This window comes from Candoia aspera, chromosome 3 (genome assembly GCF_035149785.1).
Source record: "Candoia aspera isolate rCanAsp1 chromosome 3, rCanAsp1.hap2, whole genome shotgun sequence".
Classification (NCBI taxonomy): domain Eukaryota; kingdom Metazoa; phylum Chordata; class Lepidosauria; order Squamata; family Boidae; genus Candoia; species Candoia aspera.
Genome location: NC_086155.1, coordinates 70,090,139 through 70,102,292, shown reverse-complemented (window position 1 = coordinate 70,102,292; position 12,154 = coordinate 70,090,139). Strand labels below are relative to the sequence as shown.

The window sequence follows — 12,154 nt, the reverse complement described above, 5'->3', positions numbered from 1 at the left end:
ACTGGCTAGTGCTGTGGCCTCAGCTTCCTTTCCCTTCTTTTCCCTTGTTTTCTGGTACTGCAGCTTTCCAGAAGAGATGGGGGGGGGGATCGTTCCTCTCTCTTCTCCCATTCAGCAAGTAAGCGCTGTGTAACATACAATGGGGTGAGGTCTACTTCAGGTATAGCCTCCAGGGTACAAATCAGCATGTCCCACGTTTCATTCAGTGAGGACAGGAGGATATAGGATTTTGTGAGAGGTGTAAATTCCATTCCTCTCTCCTGCAACTCAACGAACAGCTGCTGAATATAATGCAGGTGCTCAGGAAGGCTATGTCCTTCTGCAAGGTAGGCTTTGTACAGCTTTTTTGTCAGGGTAACTTTACTCCCTGCTGTTGCCTTTACATACAAGTCTCTCAAAGCATCCCAAAGTTGCTTTGCAGACTGCATACGTTGCACTAGGTATGGACTAGCTGATTGTCCTCAACTCCCAGGATAATGGTGGTTCTAGCCCGCTCATCCTGTCTAAGCCATTCAGCACTGGGATTTTGGGGGGTTTGCTCACCAATTGGCAGCCAAATATTCTCTCTGTGAAGATACATCTCCATCTTCAGGGCCCAATTCAAATAGTTGGTCTCTGATAGGCGCTCCAGAGGCATTGCTGAGGGCTGGGAGGTAGCCATGGCTTCTTCCTTCTTTTGCAAGTCACCTCAGCTGGCTTCTTTGTCCTGTAGACTGGTAGTTGCTGGAAAACCTCCAGGTGGCTCCAAAGAAAATCTTCACAGGTCTTTGCTACCTGCCTTTAAATTGTGCATGAGGTGTGGAGCTGATCTCTCTATTCTCTCTGGGGTTTTACTGGGCTTCTTAGTGGGTTTACTGGGCAGCTTACTGGGCCCATAACCTGTTAGCAGATTGCTAGGAAAGCCTTTGGCCCAGGAGAGATCAGAAAAGTCACACACCAGGCATTTCTATAAAAATAATTTTATTTACAGAAAGCAAACATATTTACAGGCTCTCAGTGAGAGCTGCTTAACTCTCTACATGCCTACACAGAAGGGAAACTGAAACTAAAACAAGTCCAGGCAAGTTCTTCCCCAGGTGCAAAAATTAACATCCGAAAAGAGGACAATTAAATTCAACCTCTTCACCCGGCCAAAATGATTAGTTACCATAGTAACCTTAATCTGTAGTAGAAAACATATTAGCACATACAACGACTGGTTTCACCAGGGCTTTGCCAAAAGTCAATAGCCACCAAAACTATATCATGTGTTGTTTTCTTCTTTTATAATGAGATATAGCTCAGAATTTAAAGTGCTTATACAATACCAAAATCTTGTATTTTTGTAGCTCAACTTGCATCAGCCAACCATCATTCTAAAAAATGGCCTTTAAAAATGATGACTAACCAAACTGAGAGAATTATGGAATAATAGTAAAACAATGGCAAAAATATCTAATTGCATAAATGAAGACCGCCTAACCAAAAGCATTGTATACCTTAAAGAACCTAATGATTGTTTTGATACTGTTGTTATGCCTATTATCAATTATCAGTTCTCATAGCAGTAACCACAGGAGTTACCTCCACCATAACACTGAAAGTGCATTTAGAAAATAGCACAGTTTATATATTACATTTCTGATGAAGCCTTCCCATTCTCTAAGGAATTCAAGGCATCATTCAAGTAGTTCTATTTGTTGGAAAATTCTATGCCTCTCTGTTGAGATATATGAGGCACAGAGAATAAGCAGAATAATTCTCAGGTAAACAAGAAATAACAGTAATCAAATAATCAGAATATAACAATGGGAAGAGCTATCGAAAAAAAAAGAATAAAATTTACCCCAAATTATAATTTAAGGGAAAATTGGTATAAAATATTTTATAAATGGTATATAACTCCATCAATAATTACCAAGATAGACAAATCATATAACAATCAATGCTGGAAATGCCCTAACAAAGAAGGAACATTTGATCGTATCAGGTGGTTATATTTAAAAAATCCTGAAAAGTACTGAAAAGCAATACATTAAAATATTCAGAAAATCCTAAAAATAAAAATTTGAACTGAAACCACAAATACTTTTATTAGGTATAATTCTGGAAAATATAAATGAAAAATATCACAATTTACTAAGATATACTGTATGCTCACAGTTGCAAGAACAAATGTGGCACAACACTGTAAAAGAAGAACCTTGTCAACAATATTAGATTGGTTGACCAGAATGGAAGAATATGTAGCAATGGCAAAATTGAGAGTATACATCCATAACAGATGTCTAACCAAATTTAAGCAAAAATGGCTCTCTTACATCATACACATTACACAGCAAGCCAAATTTAGACACTTGGAATTTTTATTGATTGATTTATTTAAAACATTTCTATAGCTGCCCATCTTGTACCAAACTCTGGGTGGCTCAACCAAAAGATAAAACAATATTTATTTACAATAAAAAATATTAAAACCACAAATATTAAAACCAGAAAAAAAACAGCACCATAGCTAAACTTTCACATGCAGACCACAACAAGTTCATCTCATCAACCTCACCCTACCCCAGAGCTTGGGGGGAAAGCCAAGCCAAGTGTTTTTTGCAAAGTTAAAAGGGGGAAGGGTGTTCCATAGGGCAGTGACTGCCATGGAAAAGACACGCTTCCTAGGTCCCATAAGATGGCAACATTTAAGGGAGGGGACTAGAAGCGTGCCCATCCTGTCCAATCTGATAGGACAGGCAGATGTCCTTAGGGAGAAGTGGTCCTGTAGATAACCTGACCCTGTGCCATACATGGCTTTGAAGGTAACCATCACCTTGAATTGCACCTGGAAGGAAACTGGGAGCCAGTCCAGATCACACAACAGGGGTGTAAATGTGGTAAACCTAGGGGTACCTATCACTGCGCACCCGCCACATTCTGGACTAGTTGTAACTTCCAGGTGATCTTCAAGGGCAGCACCATGTAGAGCTAATTGCATTAATCAAACGGGAAGTGACCAAGGCAGGAGTGACCATGAGCAGGACCTCCCAGTCAAGGAAAGGGCACAAGTGGCACACAAGACGAATCTGTGAAAAGGCCTCCCTAGCCACAGATGCCACCTGCTCCTTGAGTAGGAACTGTGAGTCTAGCAGGACCCCCAAATTATGCACCAGCTCAGTCTGGGGGAGTGCCACCCCATCTAGAATCAAAGATGAAATATCATACAGGCCTGGGGGGCCAAAAACCCAGAGCCATCTTGCCAGCATTGCCAAGGTTGAGTCAAAGCCTTCCCATCCAGACCCTTATAGCCTCCAGGCACTCGGCCAGCACCGCAACAGCATCACCTGTGTAGCTAGGGGTGGAGATGTATAATTGGGTATCACTGGCATACTGGGTATCATCAGCATACTGATGATACCATACCCTGTTCCTTCAGATGACCTTCCCCAGCGATTTCATGTAGATGTTAAAGAGGAGAGGAAAAAAACTTGAGCCCTGAGGTACCCTCCACTGCAGGGGCCTAGGACTCGACCTCTCCTCCTCCACCAACCCCAACTGGAACTGGCCATGGAGGAAGGATAAGAACCATTGCAACACAGTGCCTCCCATTCCCAACCCCTGAAGCCAGTCCAGAAGGATACCATGGTCAAGACCACTGAGAGGTCTCGTTGGGCCAGAATGGTTGCACCACCCTAACCCTGTCAGGCTCAGCCCAAGAACAACAAAGAGTCAGTCCATTCAAACTCCAGTTTATTTGCTCTCACTGTATAGACAGAATCTTGCCAGACTAAAGCGACTCTAACTAACCTAAGGAGAAATAACCTGTGAGGGCTCTAGGGCAGGGCTATCCTGAACCTCTTCGTTTTCCCACCATTGCCTCCTGGACTGTGCCTCCTCTTACCTCCTTCACCTCCTTGGAATGTGCTCCCTCCTTCCTGAGAACAAGCAGTACCACCGAAATCCACCACAATCCTGAGCTCTCCAAAGGTCATCTACAAGTGCGACCAATGCTGTTTCAGTGCTGTACCCCAGCCCAAACCCAGACTGAAAAGGGTCCAAATAATCCACTTCATCCAGGGCCCTTTGTAGCTGAACACCAACCACTCCCTCAACAATCTTCCCTAAAAAGGGAACGTTGGAGACTGGACAAAAATTGTCTAACACTGTTGGATCCAAGGATAGCCTCTTGAGAAGGGGGTGCACCACCACCTCCTTCAAGGCAGGTGGTACCACCCCCTACCACAAAGAGGCATTAACCATTACTTGGACCCAACCACATGTCACCTTCCGGGAGGCCTTGACCAATCAGGAGGGGCATGGATCCAGATCACAGGTGGCCAAGGCCACAAGATTTCTAAGAATAAGGTTTTGAGACCAATGAAAAATAATAGATGAAAGGACTTAAATAGTTACTAGCAATAATCCTCAATGTTCAGTGTAAAGCATAAATATCCATGTTGTAATCAGTTGGGGGAACCAAATGGAAGGGAAGGGAATGTGTCACAAGAAAGTTTTCCCATGTTTTTATTTATGCTTAGTACTTTTTCTGCTTTATTTCACTGTCACTATCTAATATAGACTTTTCTTCCTTTGTATTTCACTATTCTAACAATAAAAATACCTTTTTTATTGCTGGAAATAGCAGTAATCTATCCTCCTCGAAAGTCTAATCTTCCCCAATTTGATGCACTCCAGCTGTGCTAGATTACAAGTACCATCTTTCTTATCTAGTTACAGCAATCTGGCATATGGCTAGATTCGATGGGGTTTATACTTAAATCTATCCATAGACTAGGTAAGAGCTAAATTAGGTGAATGCCCATAGATTAGACTGTTTCCTCAAATGGTTAATAGATTTTTACATATATTCCTTTACTCTTTTGTGTAAAGTCAATCTGGTTTAACTAATGGCAAAACAGTAAATTTCTAACATAGTTACATTAAAAGTTTTACAATAAACCATTTAAGTTACCCAGTTACATGTATAAAATTTTTCCACTGCCCCTCAGCAGGATATGAAGATAAATCTGTTATATAATGCCTTCTAAAAACACTTCTTTGATTTGTGTGTGTGTGTGTGTGTGTGTGTTGCGGTCAACCCGGCTGAATTTGCTTTTAACAGGGTTACAGAGAAACTTTTATAGATGCATCTAATAGAAAATTAATAATACCAAACTTGTGTCCTTCAACAACAAACTGCACAGCCAATCTATACACACATTAAGCAGCTTGGAAGGTGCAATGTTGGTAGAGCATGAACTCTGACACTTAACTTAAGCACACCCAGCAATGTTCTCCTCCATGTCCAATGAATATATATGAACGCCTAGAATAAGCCCTATATGCTACATAACATACAGAAAAGCCGACATCAGTCTCAGAAAGCAGAATAACCAGGTATTTCCATGTCTGCCCTAATCAGCACAGCCAAAAAGACCATGTAAGCATCCTCTGGCGTTGACTGGGGACAATTAAGCCAGTTGCTTCTTTGGGTTTTTTGTTTTTTCCTGCAGACTTTTGGTTTCTAAACAGTCCTTCTCTGTGGGCTCACATGGCCCTCTTCATTCTGGCATTCTTTGATCCACTTTCCCCCCACAGGCAGAAGAAAGGGAAAGTGTTTCCAGATGAACTGTCTTTGTTTGGTTTGGTCTTATTTACACTTCAGGAGGTTTGAATGCTCTTTTCTTGACAGAGAAAAACTTTACTAGAGAACTCTGAACTAGTTTGAATGCACTATAACCAGCATTAAACTGGAATGTTTCACAACCATCAAGCCTATAGCTATTCAGTTAAGAAAAAAACACTTTTCAGTGCAACACTTTTAGGAATCCATAAGCATTGTTCAATGCGAAAATATATTCAATTCTCAATAGAAACATTCTAAGTTAGCAATTTAACATGGTGAAGTGAAAAAAGCAAACGACAAGGAAAAAAAAAACTACTGAAGGTATAGACCTGGAAGGGAACATTAAGAAAAATCATTAGTGTAAGTATTGTTGTAGTAATGTGGTTAGGCAACAAATTCCTACCTGTTGAACTTCTCCTTCTCCATTTGAGATCTTTTCTGTGTACACAAAGGAGTTGAATATCCGCTGTAACAAAATTAAGAAAGACCACTGAGACATCATGGCACAATAATCATGGTTTTAACATATTCAGAAGAAAAAGCAGCTGTATTCAGAACAGGTATTATAAGGAAAAAGATTAAAGTTTAAAAGAATTATTGTAATAGTGACTGAAAAACCACACCAGTTTTATTAGACACACTTATGCTTCCTTAATTAAATTAAACACATGTTTGTGTTTTGTGGAAAAAGCCTAGGATATTGCATCCAAAGTGCCTGCTATTGAATTCAAATGGTATAAATTTAAAAGAGCTATGCTTTACATCTGAAATCTGATTCTGACCAAGTATAGGAATTGTTTACATATACATTTAATTCAATACAGCTCTTTCAAAATGCTTTCTCCTTCCCCAATCTCTCTACTTTCAAGTTTTCTTCCCTGTTACTCTCAATTCATTAGGAACCAGTCTAGACTTCTAAACTACTTTTATTTAGTATCAAGAAGTAGAGGCCCCATGGTCATTTGCCATGGTGGAAACTATGGGCTTATACTTTCTTCTCCCAGTATTTATGTTCACATGGAATGCCACCAGAGACATAATGCATCACCCAAGTTTGAAGCAAGAAACAATGCAGATACACTGATGGCCACTTTTGCATTGCTCTGCTTTTTTCTTCCAGTTAAACTCCTTTTACTCTTTTCCCTTTGTCTCTTGGTCAGTATCAGTGAGGAATATAAAATAAAATTTAAGAAGAATTTTTATTAATTATTGCCCTTAAATTATTCCTCTGGGAGATCAAGGCTGGCATATGGTAGTCTTCCTTCATTTTATCCCCCCAGTTCTGAAAGGTAAGCTGGACTGAGACAGAGGGAGGACTTGAAGCTGGATCTACCCAATAGCATAAATTAACCATTACCATCTTTATTCATATTTCACTGGAATAAAGGAAAGAAGCCATCTTCTTTCATAGACCAAACTAACAGAACCTCAACAGAGGCAAGAAATTGCTCACTGTTCAGCACATCCCTGAACCAGAAACTTCCTAATAAGACTCAAGAGCATACAAATAGTAAAGGTGAGGAGAACGTCACCCCAGGGCCTGCAGGCACCAGGGGCCTTATGCTCTTGTGCCTTCTTTGTCCCATGCCTTCAGCAAACCTGGTGCCCAAAAGAAGATGCAGATGAGAAGCAGCATGGGTAGGAAGAAACTGGTGACAGACCTTCATCCTCCTTTTCTCCCACCTGCATTCAACTGCACAGTCTGAGTGGGGATTGGAGCCTCAGCTCTCTCATCTAGGAGGACCCATCTGAGAGTCTGCCTTAGGGTCCAGAAAGCTCTACTTAAGCCCCAGCTTAGTGGTAGGTGGCAGTATTGCAACCAAAACTCTCCCCACGACCCAAGCTCGATCCCAGCGGAAGCTGTATTCTTGGGTAGCCGGCTCAGGTTGACTCAGCCTTCCATACTTCCAAGGTCGGTAAAATGAGTACCCAGCTTGCTGGGGAAGGTGACGACTGGGGAAGGCAATGGCAAACCACCCCGCTATAGTCTGCCAAGAAAATGTCGCGAAAGCGGCATCCCCCAAAGGGTCAGACATGACTCAGTGCTTGCACAGGGGACCTTTCACCTTTCACTAGGTCAAAAGGAGAATGCACACACTTGCCCTCCATTCAAGCCTATTAAAAGCCTTTGGTAGCCACCTTTAAAGAGGGACTGGCTGTTTACAAAGCAAGAGGAGAGCAGTGTCTTGGATTGGGTGGGGGGACACACAAGACATCATATATTGCTCCAAAGGGCAATTCATTTTCTTCTTCCCTACAGGAAATGCAAATGCATGGAGGTTTGGTTATCTGCTGCCTCTTCTGTTTGCAACCTCTTTCATATTAATGGATTGACTAAATCCAAGGCACATGGGCAAATCCAAGGAAAATATATACATTTTAAAGGTCATATACATATTGAATAACAAGGAATTACATTTACATTTGTAAAAGTTTTTGAAATGTAGATACTTATGAGAGGTTTACATATAAAAGCTGGATGACTTATTTAGTATGAAATAAGTAATTTTCCCCCTTCCAATTCATTTTCTAACCTAAAGATGTACACTTGAATTTACTTCCTTTTCATTCTTTAGGTTCATGAATTGGTATAGTTACTAGACCAATCTTACACAACTAAGCACTGCTGCAATTGGTGCTAAAAAGCACCAATTTTAAAACATTATCTTAGAATCAGTTTAATTCTTAAGAATTATCCTAGAATCAGTTCTAAAACAAGCATATATTTAATATAGACTTACTAAAATCTACATACAACTCTTAAGACTGAATCCGTGGCACTATATATATATATATCCCCTCTTAACATAAATAAACAAGTAAATAAACAAGGGAAAAATACAACTCCTAAAGTTTATTACCCAAAATAAGTTGTGCATATTTTATTAATTATAGTTAATTTTGAATATTTATAATTATGAAGCAAATAGCCTAAATGCTTATGCGCTATCTTATGGAGAAACACTTATTGACAGAGCTAATAGAATGCACATCTTACAAATTATGTCCTTTCTTCAATTAAGTGATCTTGCAGGTATATATGAAAAAAATATCTGAAGCCCATCTAGTATTTCAGCAGAGGTAATTCTGTAGAGTAAAAATACATCTAAAGTCAGAGGCTTAAGATTAGGTTTGTACAGAACATCTTTGCAAAATAGTATTTCTAATTTTAATGATTGAGAATGAACATTAAGTTCTTGTTCAGAAATACAATGTGAGTTATTTCAACAGATGAAAACATAATTTACATCACTATTTAAAAAACACAATTAAAGTATCCAGATAGAACTGATAATAGGAATTAAAGAAATATGGGATGGGAGATCAGTGGAAAAGAGTATTTTGTAAGGAAAGGGACATGGAACAAACCTATGTAAAGATTCTGTTCTTTTCCAAGGATGCAATTTTGCTTCATTGTCTTAAGATCTCCAGTTCAATCCTCTGACCTTCACGTCATACTCAAGACAAGGAAGCAAATGTTATATACCAGCTACATTTAACATCAAATCAAATGAAGATATAAAAAGCAGATTGGCAAGGCAATTTTCCCCCACAGTCTTTCAGCCATTATTCGGAGCAGAAAACACAATTTACTGTGAAATAATCTTATATTTTGTTCCACTGAGCTGATGATTGTCACTTTCCCTGATTTCTTTCCCTCTTGGGGATTTCAGGAATTTTAGAAATTTGAACTCTTGATTTCACGGCCACCCTTGAAGAGGGCACCAGTAAATCTTCTGAGTTTTCAGGTTTCAGTGAGCTTAAAAGGATTAAAACAGTAAAATACAACTATTATAAATGAGCAACAGTGAAATATCCTCTCATTCTACAGCTTCATTAAAAGCTCCCGATCAGGATCAGTTACTAACACTACAAACGTATCTCTACCACACCCCATTAAGTTATGAACATACTTTTACATCAGAAGAAAAGACATTAAAGGGTGTCATTCTGATGCAAAATGGGGTACATTTTCTTTTCTAATTATTGAATCTCTGGGTATCAAAAGAAACAAGGAAATAGTCCCAACTAACTCATGGATTTCCACCTATAGTGTAAAGCTAGCCTTTCACCTGAGCTTTACACTTAAAAATGATAAAATTGTCCTTTATCAAGGAAGAAGAATCGTAATTATTTTTATTTTCACTAGAAAGCCAAAGAAAACACAAAGTCCAAATGAAGGGGTCCTATCGAACGGAGAAAAGGCAGAATCAGATGACTGTCATGCATTATGCAGTGCAATAAAGTAATGCAGCAGGGTTATCTTAGACTTTCCAAAAACTTCTATAGGCAGATTCATACTTTGGTAAACTTGACAAACAAGGCAGGGACAGAGGAGTTCTGCATCCACTTATTATCATACAAAAGATAAGGGCTTTGAATACTATGAATATGGTTAAGAAGAGCTACCATAGACAACTTAATGTACAAACAAGAAGCAAGCTAGCATTGGAAGACACAGCAGGGATGACACGCTAGTATATTGGAGGCAAGCATCTTCATGAAATATATTCAATCACCAATTTTCCAAATATTACGAAGTGAAGTTAGCATTTTGGGGAATCCACAGGAATAAAGGGGGAGAGGGAATCTAATTTCCTTATTGCTACTATGTTTATTATACATCTCTGAACCAAATAAATGTTGTCCCATCTCCACCTTTCCCTTTGTTGAAAAAGGATTTGTTGTCAACTGTAGAATGTTCTCTATATAAAAAAAAGTCTTTTCTCACCCCTGTGGGTGGTATGTGTCTTCTATCAGAGGCCTGGGAGTTTGAGGGTTCTGCACAGTGTAATATATAATTTTATTAAGGATTTTAATTACAATAGTAAAATCAGGGAGGGAGGGAGGGAGGGAGGGAGGGAGGGAGGGGGAAAAACATAGAAAATAGAAAGAAAATAAGAAAAATAAGAATATAATAAAGAGAGAGAAAAGAAATATATAAAGAAGTGACTTCGATCCTGATCAGACTTAGAGGTGGCCAGGCAGATTAAATATCAAAAATACTCTTTATTAAATAACTATTTACAATAAATAAGTCCTTAGAATCAAGAAAGCACTGGTTTCAATCAAGACCAACTGGGCAGCAACAAGGAAACCGGCAAGATTGCAGGAGGAGGCAGCAGCAAGGTGGTGGAGCAGGATTCTCTAATGGAGGCTGGAAGGCTGAGAGAAGCTGGAGCGCGAGACACTGCTGGAACTGAAGTCGAATGACCTCGAACAGGAACACTACTAGGCCGCTCCGCCCAGCCTCACCCTGCATTCTGGTGCCTACTCGAACTAGGCTGGCACCAGAATGCAGGGCAAGGCTGGGTGGAGCCCCCTGGGTATGTCTGGGTTCTAGTGACCAAACTGGACTGGACTCGATGACTCGGGCTGGACTGGATACTCAGAACTGGAGACTTGGAGCAAGGCTGAGAACTTGAAGCAAGGCTGGACTCGGCTGGAGGCACTGGACTAGGCTGAATACCCTAGACTAGGAACTCATAGTCTGGACAAGGTTGCAATTCTGGTTCACAACGAGATAGGTGTCTCTGATGCTGGCAAGGACTTTTCTGCGGAAGCTGCAGGCTTGTAGGATCAGTTGTCTCTGGCAGGTTGCTCTTTGCGCGTCTGCCTTTTATGCCAATCCTTCGCGCACCTATTCCCTTCTGCAGCCAATCGGGCTGCTTCTCCTTTGCGTGCTTTTCTGCCCATTGTTGGCACGTGCTGATTGGAGGATTCAAATCCTCCTCCAAATATTGGCCAATCAGCACCTGTGACTCTTCCCACGCTGCTGACTCATCTCTGGGTTTCGCTTTCCCGGTTTCAGCACGGTAAGTTTCTGTTTCCTCCTCTGACTCAGAAAGAGTTTCCTTTTCTGACTCAGAGACTGGCTGGATTCTCACAACTTCCAACCTTCATCATAACAAGTATAAACAATTTTGGTAACTCTTCACCCCCTTTTAGTTTACAACCAATGATCTCTTCATCCCATATCCCATCTCTTATCTATAGACAAATACATAAAGCATAATTTTTTCAGTCCTGGTATTAGCTGAAAGTCCATTAAGGGTTACCAGAAATAACGTGTCTTATTTTAACCTTGATCAAATAAACCAACTTTATATTCCTTCCTTTTACTTCTAACAGTCTTAATCTTTAGTCCATTCACATAATGTTGCAGAATTTGATTTCATTTCTTTTTTGTCCCTTCTCACAAGATTCTTCAAAGCTTTAACAAGCCTCTTTTGTAAATGCAATATAAAAAAAGTATCCAGGTTCACTCTCTTGGTTTATTATTTGTATTTCCCTTTTGATTTTTAAAACATCAACCAGTTTCTTTTGTATGTCCAGTAAGACACCCTTTTTATTTATTTTTATTTTCTATCCCGCCTTTATTATTTTTTTATAAACTCTTCCTCCTCCTATTTTCCCCACAACAACCCTGTGAGGTGAGTAGGGCTGAGAGAGAGTGACTGGCCCAAAGTCATCCAGCCGGCTTTCATGCCTAAGGCAGGACTAGAACTCACAGTCTGTCATGAGCACTGATGGTGAGCAGGAAGGGGCCCCTATCCAGGG

The 12,154-nt window shown here is 40.1% G+C and overlaps 1 protein-coding gene across 3 annotated transcripts in view; it reads right to left on the bottom strand.

The window, feature by feature from the left end:
• The window catches only part of CACHD1 (cache domain containing 1), a 136,518-nt gene that overhangs the window by 84,882 nt on the left and 39,482 nt on the right, over positions 1-12,154 (bottom strand). For all 3 annotated transcript variants that reach the window (XM_063298070.1, XM_063298072.1, XM_063298073.1), the window contains exon 2: positions 5,997-6,059. In XM_063298070.1, the coding sequence (XP_063154140.1) occupies positions 5,997-6,059 (63 nt within the window). The remainder of the gene's footprint in view (positions 1-5,996; positions 6,060-12,154) is intronic.